At 42.2% G+C, this 15,813-nt stretch overlaps 1 protein-coding gene across 2 annotated transcripts in view; it reads right to left on the reverse strand.

The window, feature by feature from the left end:
* EBF2 (EBF transcription factor 2) overlaps window positions 1-15,813 on the reverse strand; it is a 191,607-nt gene that overhangs the window by 54,794 nt on the left and 121,000 nt on the right. For both annotated transcript variants that reach the window (XM_045853522.1, XM_045853523.1), the window contains exon 7: window positions 6,534-6,615. In XM_045853522.1, coding sequence (XP_045709478.1) covers window positions 6,534-6,615 — 82 coding nt within the window. The remainder of the gene's footprint in view (window positions 1-6,533; window positions 6,616-15,813) is intronic.

A 15,813-nucleotide genomic window follows, 5' to 3' on the forward strand; every position in this document is an offset into this window, starting at 1 on the left:
ACCCATTTGAGACACCAGAAGTCAGGGAGCAGGGGTGGCAGAAGGTTAAACCAGCAAACAGAAAACCTTGAAGTAAACTACAGAAAGCCTTTCCCAAGCTCAGAACATCAGCCTAAATGAAAGCTCCTCAGGTGATGTTTTTTTCTGACTCCAAATAGATAATTACTATTTCTTAAGCCGGACTCTCTGGTTTGTTTTACCGCCCAACAAGGCACTCACTCACCCGTTGGCCAGAGCGGCCAGGGTGCCCTGGGCAGTGGATGAGCTCCTCGGCACAGGCGGAGGAGCCTGGGACCCAGCGATTGGAACTGAAGAAACCTGCAGGCAGCTGGAGCTATATTAAATTTTTACCATTTGGACTTAATTTAAACTCTTGTTTCCCTCTTCAGCGGGTGTGAGAGAAACATTCAACATTTTTTACTTCAGGAAAATAGATGGTGGTGCCATTAAAAAGTTTTATATAAGAGCTGGGGGCTTAACAAAATCATAAGGGTTTGCTGGCTGGATCTTGGCCCCATTCCAAGCCCTGAGTAGCCCTGCCCTTTGCTCTCTCATCCTTTAGTCAAGCAGACCAACAGCTCAGGCCGGCTGTGTGGATGGGGGGCTTTGTCCTCTACATTAATCTCCCCATCGTTCCTGTAGAGCTGTGGCACCCCACAGCATGTACTAACAGGCTCCAGGCTGTCACTCTATTCAAATGCTCAATGACATCGTCCTGGATGAAGGGTGCTTTCGTGTCCCCCAGTCCTGTCTCCCCACCACTGTGCGCAGCTTCTTTCCTCCTCCCGGTTCTAACAGGCCTGTTGGCTGTCTCCCCACAAAGCATCAACCTTTTTGCTCGTGCCCTGCCAGTCCCTCTCCAGATGCTCTTCAAGGAGCCCATCCTGTAGGCACATCCCTACAAAGAGGAATCAGCTCAGTACGGATGGCGTTTGCAGCCTGGAACCTGAAATGACTTTTCTTTCCCTAGAAATGTATGGGCCCCTCTATACATCTTGACCTCTTATGTCTTGAGGCAAAGGATGGCAAGACCTGTATATACATCTCGGTGCTCTCTCTAGCTTAACCATGTGAAAAAAATTGATTATTTTGGTGAACCTAATCTAAAAAGGGAATAGGGAATAATTTAGGAGGTGAACTTGAGATACCCAAGAATCACTCAGCAAAGTTCAGTGAGTTGTAGTAAGAACACTTATTCTAGTTATAAGAAAACTGTGTGAATGAAGGAGTCCCCTTCAAATGATTCTAGGGCTGGAGATGTGTCAAGGCCCCTGCTGCCAACTCCACAGTGACTCGATGTACAGGTTGGTACTGCCCGCACGATAGAAGACACTCCCACCCTGGGCAGTGGTCATCTCTGTTTAAAATACAATCCTGAGATGGAAAGGACTTGAGCTTCCCAACCTCAAGTAAACCATCTGGTGACATGCGTATCCTGCTTTTAGCTGATGCTGTGGAAAACCTTGAAAACTTTTAGGAAGAGCATCTACACTTGCTATTATTATAATGGTGGGTGTCCCTTAGCTCCCACATGACCCCTGCTTGACCACACCACTGAGTTTCATTCAGAAGGCAACACGAAACAACTGGCACTGTGATGGGCCCCCATGCTTCCAGGCTGGTCACTTGAAGACCTCAGAGAGGCACAACTAAGCTATGTAAATCACTTATCTTATTTTCCTTATCTCCCCACTAGGATGTAAGTCTCTCAAGGGAGAAGAATTTTATCTGTTTTGCTAATGTATCCCCAGCACCTAGGATAGTGCCTGGCACATAGAACTTCCCCAATAATAGTGGTTGGGTGAATGAACAAATGAGTAAGTGCATCTCTGTTTTCACTAGGACTTGGAGCACACCCAGCTGCCTATCTCTGAGAGTGACTTGGCAACAACAGCCCTGATTGTTGTCAACTTCTACTGTGTCTTAGAATTTGAATGTGAGAAATGACAGCATGCCTGAGTCTTCCTATTCTTGGCTTGATTTTCTTCTGGATTTTCCAACCGCCTGATCTCCACCCACAACACAGAGAAATAAAGAATGGGGTTCCTTATGTCTTAACAGGCCCGTCAGCTTAAATGAGACCTACATTTATTTTCCTTTCCTTCACTGAGCTGTTAATCTGGGTGTTTCACTTAATTGTTCCATTTCAAGGAGGGCAGAAGTGATTTTCTGCACACATGGTCCATGGTCCATGGATTAAGACACTTTGTAGGGAGAGTGGGGACATTTGTAATAACATCAACAATTAAAATAAAGTTAAAATAGGCCCTGGCTGGTGTGGCTCAGTGGATTGAGCACTGACCTGCGAATCAAAGGGTCGCCAGTTCAATTCCCAGTCAGGGCACATGCGTGGGTTGTGGGCCAGGTCCCCAGTAAGGGGCATGTGAGAGGCAACCACACATTGATGTTTCTCTCCCTCTCTTCATTCCTCCCTTCCCTTCTCTCTAAAATTAAATAAAATATTAAAAAAATAAAGTTAAAATATAAGATACCTTGAGAGTCCTGGAAACCTTTTTGTTTATTTTTTTCCCTTTTTTCCTTCCTTCCATTTAAAAAAAATTTTCCCTTAAAATTTTAGTTCATTCAATAACAGTTATTGAGCCCTATAGAGTGGCTGGCACTGTGCTAGGCATTGAGAGATATCAAAATAAATAAAAGACACTAATTACCCTCAAGCAGCACACAGTCTATCAGACAAACAACAACTGCAAGACAATGTGATTGACTGTGTTAGAGTAGCCTGTGGAGGAGGGTAGGTTGTCACAGAACAAAGAATTGGTAGGTCTGCCAGGGAGAGTCAGAAAATACCTCACGGGGCAAGCGGCACTCAAGTGCAATGCTGAATCGCAAGTGAAAATGGCAAATGCAGGAGGGAGTGAAGCATTCCCTGGCAGAGGGCAGAACACACAGCAAGGTACCATGCAGCAGATAGCAGTGAGGGGTGCCTGCTGAGTGGTGGGCACATGGGAGCTTCAAGTATGTGTGCCTCGTCGTAGAAAGACACTTATTGGCCACTTTAAACTTTGTTAAAATGTAGTTTTTTGTGGGGACAGAAACTATAGCATTTGCCAAATTCTCAAAGGGGTCCAAGCCAAAAAGAGTTAAAGTCCATTGCATTTCAATAAATATTTTATATATGCCCATGGTACTTAGGACTTTAACTGAATTGAAGAGAGTTTTGGTTCACGATGGAAAATAAGTTTGATGGCATGATTTTGTTCTCATTTGATCACTTTTGGGAAAAGAATTCAAGTTCCACCAGTGTTCGGGGTACAAGGGAAAGAGGAGTGAGAGAGGAGAGAGACATTGGTTGGATTCATGATTTGATTAGAAATATTTCATATATCTATTCTGTCCAGATTAAATCTTCACAAATGAACAATTCACATTAAAAGTATATTTACTCACATAACAAAAGTGGAGAATTGAAGTAGTCATCTATATGGTTTAAAATTATTACCTTTTCTTTCTGAATGAGATAGCTATTCCAGGAATTCTTAAATCACCATCCCTGCGGATCCCCCTGCCCACCACCATGAATGTCTACTACCTCTGGTTTTATTTCATATTTTGAACTTGATCCAAGTTTCCCACTTGACCATTACAGCACACAGTCAAGCATTTCTCCATAATAGCCTTCTCCGTGTAAAAGAGCTTTCATTGAAGGTTGTACTCTTAATAGAATCAGACTACAGCATAAAATCTGCCAGTTCTTTTGTTCATTAAAGGACACTTTCCAGAAAGTGAAAAGACAATGATGGAATGAGAAAAAAGAATTACAAATCACTTACTTATCTAATAAGGGCCCAGTAGCCTGAATATATAAAGAACTCCAACCACTCAACAATAAAAAGGCAAATAACACAATTTAAAAATGGGCAAAGGATCTGAATGGATATTTCTCCAAAGCATATTCATAAATGGTCCATAAGTACAAGAAAAGACTCTCAAAATCATTGGGGAAAGAAAATCAAAACCACAATGAGATACCACTTCACACTCAGAGGATGACTAGAATTAAGAAAAAACTAAAACAGAAAATAACAAGCATTGGTAGATATGGAGAAATTGGAGCCTTCATATGTTGCTGTTGGAAATGTAAAATGGTGGAGCCACAGTGGGAAACAGTTCTCAGGAAGTTACAGTTGTCATATAACCCAGATAAGATACCTACTCTTAGATATGTACTCAAAAGAACTCAAAATATTTGTTCACAAAAAATCTTGTACACAAATGTTTGCAGTAGTATTATTTATAAAAGCCAAAGTGTAAAAACCCAACTGTTCATCAAATGATGTAAAGTTAAACAAAATGTGGCATGTCCTTATAATAGAATATTATTAAGTGATAAGAAATAAAGAAGCACTGAACCCCAAGGGTGAACTTGAAAGAAATCAGACACAAAAGTCCACATATTATGTGACTCCATTTATATGAAAAGTCTACAGTAGACAAGTCCATGAAGTCAAAAAGTAGGCGAGCCGTTGCCAGCAGGTGGGGAGAAAAGGGAACTGGGAACTACGGGGTTCTTTTCGGGACGATGGAAATGTTCTGGAATTACATAGTGGTGATCATTGCACAACACTGTGGATATACTAAATACCACAGAATTGTACATTTTAAAATGGTTAAAATGGTGAATGACAGATTATATGAATTTTATCTTAGTAAAAACTGCAAAAAAAACAAAAAACAAAAAAAACCCCCGCCAATGGTCTTTAGCTCTACCCCAGATTTAGACAATCATAGACTCTACAAATTTTTTAAGTAGATCTTTCCTCTTGTCTTTGCAAAAGTCAAATATTTTCACATTGGATAAAAATTCCTCATTATTTGAGAGATTACAATATTTATTGTAATCCTGTTAAAAACTCAGGCACATTAAAAACCTCACACTTAGTAAATGACTACAGAAGTAGAGAAAATAACAGCACGCATTTGCTTAGTGAACACATTTCTACGATTTGGGACACATCAAATGGCAAGGCATTCTGTTAAAAGCCTCTTCAAATTTCATTACCAGAGTATTCTCAAAGTTAAAACTTTGGAAGTAATGGGAGAGAACACAGACTAAGAATCCACAACGCCAGCTTCTCTCCCTGCCTGTCTTCTTACAGAAGTGAAAGCTAAACTTGGGTCATTGAGACACTTTGAATTCTTTTGAATGTCACACTTTTTTTGGACTGAAATTATTTATGTTTCCATTGCCTACATTTCCATAACAGCAAGTACCATAAGCTTTCTCCTGCACAATTATCATACCAGATCCCCAAGGCAGCTTGTTTTATTTCTCTATATAATACAGCATGGAGAGGAGGGGGTTAAATTTTTTTTTGAGACACTAGTAATAGTGTTAAATAACTAACAAAAAATGTCCCGGTCCCACTAAGATTGATAACCATGATATGGTGAAAAAAAGAATTATTTTTTTCAAAGTAGTTATCTCTGGCCTCTCTTTGCATCCTCCTCTCTCTGCTAAACTCTTTCATGACTTGGTTCCTAAACCATAATTTGTGGGGTCTAGTTTAAAATAAATTTCTGCAGCCCCTTGTTCGGAAATTATTCACAATTTCAAAAAGCAACAGCAAAGCCATAGACCTAGTGGCTGCACCCGTCTCACAGCTGCGGAGTTGGCTGGCTCGACAACTGCCCCTGACGCGACGGCCCCCTTCATGTGGTCACAGTCGAGTCACTCACCTTCTTCACCTGGAACGGAGGCTAATCACCACCCCCCCATCTCTCTCTTTCTGCTAGGATTATTTTTTAAAGTCTCAAGCCCGAATACTGTTGTTGAACACATTTTACATTTTTCTGGAACGCTGTGGATTTCGATTGGTCGTGAGCGGCAGGAAAGCCATTTGGCGGATTAAGTGGGGGTCCTTCAAAGATTAAGGGGGGGAGGGGCTGCTCTTCCACTCATCTCCAACCTGACACACTTTGCCTCGCCCTGTGTTTTTATTAGCCTGCATCTTCGGTGCGTCCGTGGCAAGGGTGATGAAACCGGTGGCAGATTTAACTGCCAAGCAGCTGGGTCACTGTCCCGTGGGTCTTGTTGTCATGCTGGGATCTTAAAGTGACCACGGCTGTCTGGGCGGCTGCTCTCCAAAAGGCTCCGAGAGAGACCACGGAATAGTTAATCGGTGGAAAAGGGAAGAAAGAGGCTGTTGCTTGCAGAAAGCACAGAGCCGCCGCTTTGAGAAATCCCAAGGTGGCTGAATATCAAGAACATGGTTCCTGCTGCGGGCAGCTGTGTGTGCCAAGGGCAGCCTGAGGGCTTAAAATCAAATCTCCAGCTCGGGCTGCTGCCCTCCCCTGGGGCTTTGGCACTGGAGGCTGAGGCCTGAAGACTGTAAAATGAAGAAACCCTCCTCCATGCTATCCATTGAGGAGGGTTATCATTTACAGTTATCTTTTTCATTGTTAGCAATCTCAGTGAATCACGTGTTGAGAGAGAGAGAGAGAGAGAGAGAGAGAGAGAGAGAGAGAGAAAATAGGATGACTTACTTCCCAGGAAAGATCTGCAGGCCCCTTACCTGGAACCTCCTCATGTCCCTTGGGTTTCCTGCTGTTTTCAAACAATTCTGATTGCACTTGAGGAAAAATTTTAAAAAGAATCTGTGAAAAGAAAGCAATGTGTTACATTTTTCAGTAAACATTTTTTAGGAGAGAATATCCCTGCATTCTATGAGGTTTGATTGGAAAGTGATTGTATTTCAGGCCTGGGGAATTTCAGCAGGCCCTGCCCCTGTAGGAACATGGCTGACCCTCAGCAATTTGCAAATTTGGATGTTTTCAGTCGCCAGTCAGCTCCATCACTGTGAAGGATTGTGAAGTGATTCAGAAGCTGTGTTCTGGTTTGTACCCCCACCCCCAAGTTGCTAGGGCACTCCCCACCCCTGCCCCCAAGTCTTCAAAAGCAGCAGCGACTCCTGCCGAGCAAAAAAGTCTTGTTCCAGGGTTAAAAATGGCTTGGCTGAGCCCAGAATCCCAGGGTTCCTCACGTGCGTGGCTTTCTGCTGGCCACACACACCTTCCTGTTCCACACCTCACACATGCACCCTCACACACAAAGGAGGCCTAATATTTTCAACTGATGTGTATAAAACTCAGAAGATGTTCTGTTACCATCCAATCACAGAGTCAGTCTGTGCTGGATGTATTCTGGGCTTTTTATGATTAATAACAAGTGTGAATGTCCTTTCAGATCTTCTACAGAATATCCAGAAAATATAAAGGCACAGAATAATAGTCTGAGGTCATCATTCATAAGAAATGTTTTTTGAGCCAATATTCTGCTAAATCAACTATCTGAGCAATTTAAAGGCATCTTTAATTGGACAAGTACATCCACCAAGAAAAATGGCAGAAGTGGTCTTTTCAGCCATTTACATATTTAATGTTTGGAATTTTGTTTCAAAAATGCAGTAAGTTTTTCATTTATTTTACTTGCAGAGTCCTTTTCCTTAAAAAAAAAAATCCAGCTTTTGCAGTGCTAAAGTCCCAGGTGAGCTAGGCCTATTTCCCTTTCTGTTACTATGACAACGAAATTTTACCGCAGTCCCAAAGTCCCTTCAGAACTCTCACATCCATGCCTTGAATTAGAACTTTAAAGGAAAAGATATACATTTTCACCAGGATTTACCAACAAAAATAAGTCGAAATCAACAATGCTTCCAAAAATCTACTTTGAAGCAATGGTTGGTCAGATGCTATCATGCTGACCTTCTGTTTGTTTTTAATTTTTTAAAAATCACACACAAGAATTAGAGTGTTCCAGTTGATGGTATTTCACACTTAAAGAAAAAAACCCTGATAGAAAAATAAAGAGTAAATGATAAAGGAGAGAAGGGGACCTGCACTCTTCAGAGCATTTTTTTTCCTATTTGAGTCTCTTTTCCTCCAGATTTGCTAAAAAATATTTGGCCAAGTGTTCCTGACCCCTATCTAATGAATAATGTTGGGTGTGAATTTAGAAATAACAGTTAAGTATTTTTGCATTATTTTATAACATCTGCTTTTCACATCTCTTTCAACCGTCTCTGGGGCAGGCGGGGTCCGCGGGCCCTGCAGAGTGGCAGGGCAGGGACCACCGGCCCACCGCCTCTCACAGCAGCCCCATTCGCACGCAGCCTGCCTCCACTCTCCCAAGTGCCGTGGACGTCTGCCCACGGCCATCGGAGCATGTTAGCACTGCAGCTGCTTTTACTTAAGAAAAGATGGATCAGAAGTCAAGCATTTCGTTTGTTTCTTTTTTTTTAGGGAAAACAGCAATCATCTGCAGGTACCATCCATGAGTGGAGATGCTCTCATGATAGACTTAAGACTTGCTTTTTCCTCTGGTGAGTGAGTCTCTCTCCAAACAATGGAGTCCCCACCCTCACACCACGTTTGCTCACCAACACCCCCATCGGTGATTTACCTTTCCCCTCCCATAGCACTGACCGCCCCCTCACTAAAATCACCACTGAATAAAACCCACTAAAATAAAATTTTAAAAGCCCACTAAAATCAAATCAAATGCTTTTCCTCACTAACTCCTTGATTTGGGGAAAGTTTTCCCACAACTGGGCTCCTTATAATGCATTCTGTGTGTGTTACTTCCTCTAGCCTACCCCACCCTTCCTCCAGAACGTATCTGGTGAAAACATTAATGTTGACGAAGACATTATTATAGGCTTGGTGTGGTGGGTGAAAAAGTGCAAAGGAGATAAATGTTTACATAAAATCAAATTGATTTAAGGAAACAAGGGGCCTGCTGAAAGGCTTTATTCATTTTTAAATGAGGACCCTTAACAGTTCTTAGGACAGAAAACACTGTTTGTTGGCCTGGGGTCTCACAGCCCCTGCATGCTCAAGATGCAACGTTCCATTCACAAAGGCTAAGAGAGTGATTCTCTTATATTGTATAGTACTTTCTAAAACAGGCATAGCAATTACTATTTTGAAATGGCCAGCACCAGAAATTATGGCCTGATACCTTGTATGTGGCCCTAAAATGAATTTAAAGAAATTCTGGGGCTTACAGAATCTCCAATTTTTTTCCTCTTTACTGATGTCTTCCACCTTCCCCCCACCCCCCACCCCCGAGCCCCTCCAAACATCATGCTCGGGGGCTCTGTGCAGAACCCTCCCCTATCCCACCAGCCATTAACCCCAGGGTAACTTTCAGGGGACAAATCCCCTGTGTCCAGATCCCTACGAAGCCAGAGCTGCCTGGAAAATGTCAGCTCTCCCTACTCAGAAATGGGAAACCGAAGTGAATTACAAGATTCAGACCAAATGTGCAGATTCACATCGGGATGGAGGTTGTTATTTTCACTTTCTCCAGACAATGTTGACTACATAAATATTATCATCACTTAGCGTGGTACACTTCGCAGGGCCTCTGATCTCATTCTTTAGGAGTAAACACTAACAGTGACGTGTTTGTCCTCGTTTTATAGTTAAAAGGGAATAGAGAGGTGGAGTCAAAATGTGAACTCAAGTGAACTGTAATTGAAAAGTAAAATTTTTAAAAAGTAATAAAAGAAAACTGACCTCAAGCCCTCAGATCTCAACTGAGGCAAGAGAATGCACCAAAGGACACGCCTTCACCCCACAAACATTTATTAAATGCTGACGCTGGGCTAGTCTTGATCTGCTACCAACTAACTTTGTAATCAAGTTACCTCACTTCTCTGGGCCTTGGTTTCTTCAACTGTTAAGAAGGTTTAACTGGATTATCCCTAGGATTCCTTCCAACATTAATATTCTATGATTGCTAAGAAAAATACATAGAGTTGAGAACCCTCCAGAAATGGCCACATTGGGGAAAGAAACCACTGAAAACAAAAAGATCATGGCTTACTGAAGCCCAAGTGGAGGTGGGTACAGGGGATTCCTGAGAGAGAAGCCAAACCCGCTGATCTGAGACTCAAAGAAAGATAAGCAGGGCTAGCTGGTGGGTTGAAAATTCGGCTTCTTGGCTCAGGCCTTGGCCAGAGCTGTGGTAGCATGAGGTGGAGGGGCAAGAGCACCCTTCCCGTAGCATCCTTTCTCCACTTTCTCCTGCTTCCAAGGCGGGAGGCGTGGGCTCAGGAATATCACAGAGCAGAGTGTGCTTTCCCTACGCATCCTCTCATGTGGTCCAGCGCCTGGACAGCACAGAGTCACAGAGGGCAGGGGACGAAGGCTCGCCAAACACCACCTCTGTGCCATGCTCCCAGCTATGTTTCTGACATACATTGCCTCATTTACTTCTCACAACTTCATGAGTGACAGATCACCTCACATCTAGGAAAAGCAAGTCACCAAGAATTTATACATTTGCCCAAGGTCACACAGCTTGTAAGTGACAGAAACAAGGATTTAAACCTGGTCCTTTCTGGCAGCAAGTTCCATCTGGTGTTCTCTTTCCTGCATCAGTTAGATTGTGGTGATGGTTGCAAAACTCCGTGAGCATACTAGAAACCAACTGTACACTTGGAGTGGGTGAACCCTATGGTATGTAAATAATGTTTCAGTATAGCTGTTTAAAAAGCAACTTCAGAAAGCACGGTCTGAAAAAAGCAACAACAACAAAACCATAAAGGATTCTGGTTTCTTAAAGAGTGAGGGGACTCTAGCACCCCAGGTGGGAAACATTAGGTCAAAGACAGTACCATAGAATTAAATGCCACTATTGAAAACCCCTGGTGAGTTCATTTATTCACTCATTGGATCAATTATTAAGTATGCAATATGTGTCACGAATTTTCTCGTTTTTCCAACAAGATGGAAAAATCCTTGTCTTCATGGAGCACACAACCAAATTATCAAAAATGTGCTTCTTTGGATTCTGAGATGAGTCTGGAGACCTCTGAATATGGGTCCATGCGCAAGCACAGGGGCTCACCTGGTACCTAAGAAATCTCCTTCCTCCCGAATCTCTGGAATATGGGGATACTCGCACTGTTTAAGAATAGAAGGAAAGTGCCTAGGTGCCTCAAGACATGTACTGAGCCAACCCAAATAGAAACAGATGCAAACTAGATGTTCAAACAGGATGAAGAGTTAAGGTCTGGAGGTGGGGCAGTGAGGAGTCTCTAAATCACAGGAAGGGTAACTACTTAATATTCATGCCAGATTCCAGGAATATAACCAATGATCTGACCAGTACAAAGCCCAGCATCATATTTCTCCAGATGTGTGGAAGAATTTACCTTCAATTTGAAATCCAAAACCTAGTGCCTTCTCAAGAACTGTAATATGTAACACCTTTAGGAAGGCACTGTGGAAGGCACAAAAGCTTCCTTTAACGAAAAGATTAGGCAGGGATGTATATCAAAGCACTGAGAACTTGGCACTAGCAACAGCTACCATTATGCAGAGACTTACTCTAAGCAAAATAATTTATAAAACGCCTTTCATCCTAAAAAAGAAAATCTAATTCTGCCTACTGTGGAAACAACTTCTGCAGTGATGTGGCCATAGCCACACACCACGGGGTGAGAACATCCCCACTCTCTGAGGGCCGTGCCTGGGTTTGCTGTATCTGGTTCTCTCTCCGCCACAGCAGCCGCGGAAGTGGGCTGGACCACTAAAGGCTGAGCCACATACAGAACTGATACAGCCTCACAAACCACATGGGTGCTTAAAGGTCTATGCCCATTGATTTTCAAGGAAAACACAGTTTATGTGGATTAACTATGAAACCTCCTTTTCCAGATTCCTATCTAAAATACAATTGGCTTCCACTGTTTGGGAGTGCTTCTGAAAATAGCATTTCTGAGGACTACCAAATGCAGGGATGGACTGCATCATAAAACCAGACTTGAAAGGAGTGCCTGGTTGCTTCTCTTCTCCCGGAACCCTCTCGAGCTTACCCCACTGGGAAACCAGGCAGAGTGAGAAGGCCACATTGTCACTTAAACCAAATGTGCATTTTTATAAGCTGATTTTTCTATGCAACCCGTTTATTTATATAATCCCTTAAAAAGTAAATATAAATACATAAACAGAGAAGGTACAAAATCTTCCATCTCCTCAGATATTCCTATGGAACATTACCATTAAAGCGTATTCACCTAGACTCTTTCAATAAACAACCATTGCAGATTCCAAACAATTTAAATTTACAGAAATTTTTAAGCAATAAATTTTCTTACTTCCAACTATATTCAACCTCTCTAACTGCACTTGGCTGAAGGACTGGTTACAATGATGATTATAATAATAATTTTAAAAAGCCTATATTCATTCACCACATATTATTTGCCATGTATGTTTTCATTTAATGCCCCCAACTCGATTAGAAGAATTAATGTCTCCATTTTACAGGGGAGATGAATGAGGCTCAGAAAAATTAGATGACTTGCTAGTAAGTGGAAGAGTCAAGAGTGTAATTCTGGTTTGTTGACTCTTGGGAAAACACTGCCCTGCTGGGGGCTTGGTGACGCTTCCTTGGAAGGGAAAGGGGGACACACTGCCTAGCTGTTCTCTGTTTCAGGGACCAGTGTCTCATTGATCTTCATGTGGGGTCACCCTGCATCCTCCACCTTACTCCCCAAATGAGGGTGGAGTCATTCTTGGTGCTATAAAACAAAACTAGCAAACAAGCAAAAAATGTCTTTCATCGCTATCAGGGGTTGCACTCTCTAGAAATTCTGTGGCTATTGCAGAGTATGCAGAGGAAAATGAGCAAGCCTATCAGATACTCAGAAAACCAGACATCTCAAGACCCACTTGGCCCAAAGGTGGCACAGACTCAACAGCCCCCTGCACAAGAATGTGAAAGGCTGCTTGCACATTTGGGGAAGATGCAAGGACACTTGCCCATCACAACTATGGAGGGTAAAAAAAGCCTGAAGTTGAATGTGTAACATCAGTTGAATTGAATCTCAGAAAACATTTTCTGAGGATCAAGTGAACAAAACTAACTCTTGAAAGCATTACCCAAGAGACAGGAGACCCTCCTCCACTGGAGATGTTTAAATAGACCATCAGGTTAATTCCTTTCATAGCAGATGGGTTCAGTCTTTGGGATGTCTTTACCAAGCCATTTCCACATGAGGTCAAGGCTTCTGTAATTCTGTTATTTTTGCTTGCTTAATATTTATTGTAAAACTTAGGGACCTTCACTTTCTTCATTTGTAACATGACTTCCTAGGCCAGTAGTAAGGAATAGTTATCCATGCAAAATGTTTGGGTAAATGCCTGATACCTAGTAAGCGGGCTCCTTCACCTTTCACCAGGCAGGCTTGTGCCCGCTCCTCTGAATTGCCCTTTCTCCCTACCTCATTTTAAGTGGCCCATTTTCCATACAAAATTACCAGAGGGAGTTCCCACAAATTTAAGTTCCTTAACTCTCCAATATTAGTATATATATTCCACTTGGAGATCTTCTCTTAATTTTTAGGGAGATTTTTTAAAAAAATAACATGTAACTAATTGATTACAACAGATTGCAGGAAAAGAACAAAAACAACAAAAAGATGGTGGGTCTAAATCCTCACCACCATTTTCAGTAAGCAATGGTCAGGCAGAAAGAGTTCAGAGCTGCACACGTTCCTCTGGTTCCAAACTGGCATCAAGCCAGTCTTTATTCGCCATTCACGCCCATTACAAGCTCCTGGAAGTGGCATTTCAGTTTGGCAATCGCGCCTTCATTACGGAACACAAGGCCTCCGGAGCAGGATCTGCTGTATTCATTTAGGCACCAGGAGGGAGCAAAGTCCCCACTGTGTAATCTGACTCCCTATCGACAGACTTCATTTCAAAGCCATTTTACGATTTCTTCTTGGAGGGAATGTCTCCCATAGCTCAAGTGGCAAGCAACTGACTGTGAACAGTCGCTGAGGTGCCAAAACAAGGAGACCACTTGGATTCTCCACTTATTTCTGACCAGCGACACACTACCATTCCTGAGAACCAGGGATAATAGGTTGGAATTTTTTCCCTCTATGTTCGGACACATCTTCACTCCCCTTAATTCTATCACTTGGTACCATGAGGCTGGCAAGGAAAAGCCTCTAAGGAAAAGTTCTTGTTTTTGCACTCCAATGGAAATCTGACACCATTAATGAAAATAATAATTGAACTCTTTGGGCCTGAATTGGAATGAAACACAACACTTAAGAGCATATTTGTAATTCCAATTGTTCTCATAAAATGTCTTCAGAGGGCTCTTTGCCATGTGCCCAGTTCCATCTTTTTCTTTTTTTCAGACAGTATCTTGTTTTTTTTTTTGCTGTATCCCTTCCTTTTTCTTCTCACGAAAAGGAAAAAAGGCTGGGTGAGACTGAACATCTTACTGGATTCAGGAAACATCTTTCAGTGAGACTTCAGAATTAAAATACAAATCTATTTCCCATTCTAATGCCGTGACTACTCGGGTGAAGGAGAGAAATGAAGTTATTAGCCAGCCATCAGCTTAATGGGTCCTTACCGTCCTATTTCCTTAGTGCCCCTTTTCCCCTTCTGCCGCCTTCCCCTCCCCCGCTGCCACAGCCCCCCCCGCCCCCCCAAAGCTCATGTATGCTAGGCTGAGCAGTGAACACCAATTACACCAAAAGCCCTTTGCTGCTGCCTGGTCTGCTGGTTTTACTGTTTTGCCAGATGGTTGAGGCCAATGTGTAAAACTCTCTACCCTACCATTAATTCATAACTCGGTAATAACTTTCCCACGGCTCCAGGAAATTGAAATGAAGTGCAAATGTGAATATTTGGAAAGGGAATCAAGGTTGGACAACTTTTTTGCACCTGCCAGAATAGATACCAGTCAGACACAAAGGAACCTGCCCCTCCTTACACAGGCGGGAGTGCTACTTTCCCGAGATTGAGACCTACTCACTCCATGGGCAATACCGGATGAAGTGGAGAACAAAGTTCAGAGTTGGGGATCCTCTTGCTGTAGCTTTTTCTCTGCAGTTTTCAGCTTTCTGCCTATTGCACCTATGTGCCCCTTCACTAATAACCTTGAGTTTGAGCCTCTATGTAATATTATATTCTTATGACAGAGTTGTGGGTTAGCAGACAGGAGTGCATTCTCTTGCTAAGACAGGACACCATCCAATGTTTGTTAGCATCATTAAACTAAAACTGACTTTTCACCTGCTCCCATACCATATGCAGCTGCAAATTTTTAAATTAAACTATGAAGCCATGCATAAATTTACATATATTACAGACTAGCCTCTCCATTTAACATGCAAATGTACTCCAATGTTTCAGAACACCTTCTGTCGCTAATTAATTTGCTGAATTATAATTAGACTAATCCTGCATAATTAATAAGCACAGATTTTTTTTTAATTTGTAAGCAGCTTGAGGAGATCATTCACTTCCTTCTATAAACTGCTAAGTAAGTGTTAAAAAAAATCGGGAAAGAACATGTGTGAAAGGTATGTTTGATGTCGCAAACTCAGACGAGCATGGGAGATACAGAAGTCAGTATTGATAAAGGCCCATGTTTGAAGCCAACACTTGAACAATCAAAAAATCACATTCAGAGGATGGGGCCTAATTCTCCCTTTGTCTCCTTGTATATAGTATTTTATTCTTCGCTTTCTATCTGTGGGATCTTCTAAGATCACAGAGGCGGGAGAGGATTAAAGTAACCGTATGTTGTATTAGGAGAGATAATGATATTAACACTCCACTGTATATCAAAACACTCTGAGCATGCTGGGTGCTTATAAACCCCTTTGATGGTATTTGGAATCATTTTCATTTTGGCTGCCAAAAACACCCGAGATACGTCTAGTGGAAACAATTAAGTTCCATTAGTACTGTATCCTTTCAGTAATGATTACAATGAAGAGTCCCTCTCTAAAAGCTAAAGAGTGGAGTCTCAAA

This window comes from Phyllostomus hastatus, unplaced genomic scaffold (genome assembly GCF_019186645.2).
Source record: "Phyllostomus hastatus isolate PE091 unplaced genomic scaffold, TTU_PhHast_1.1 phas_contig_98, whole genome shotgun sequence".
NCBI classification, from domain to species: domain Eukaryota; kingdom Metazoa; phylum Chordata; class Mammalia; order Chiroptera; family Phyllostomidae; genus Phyllostomus; species Phyllostomus hastatus.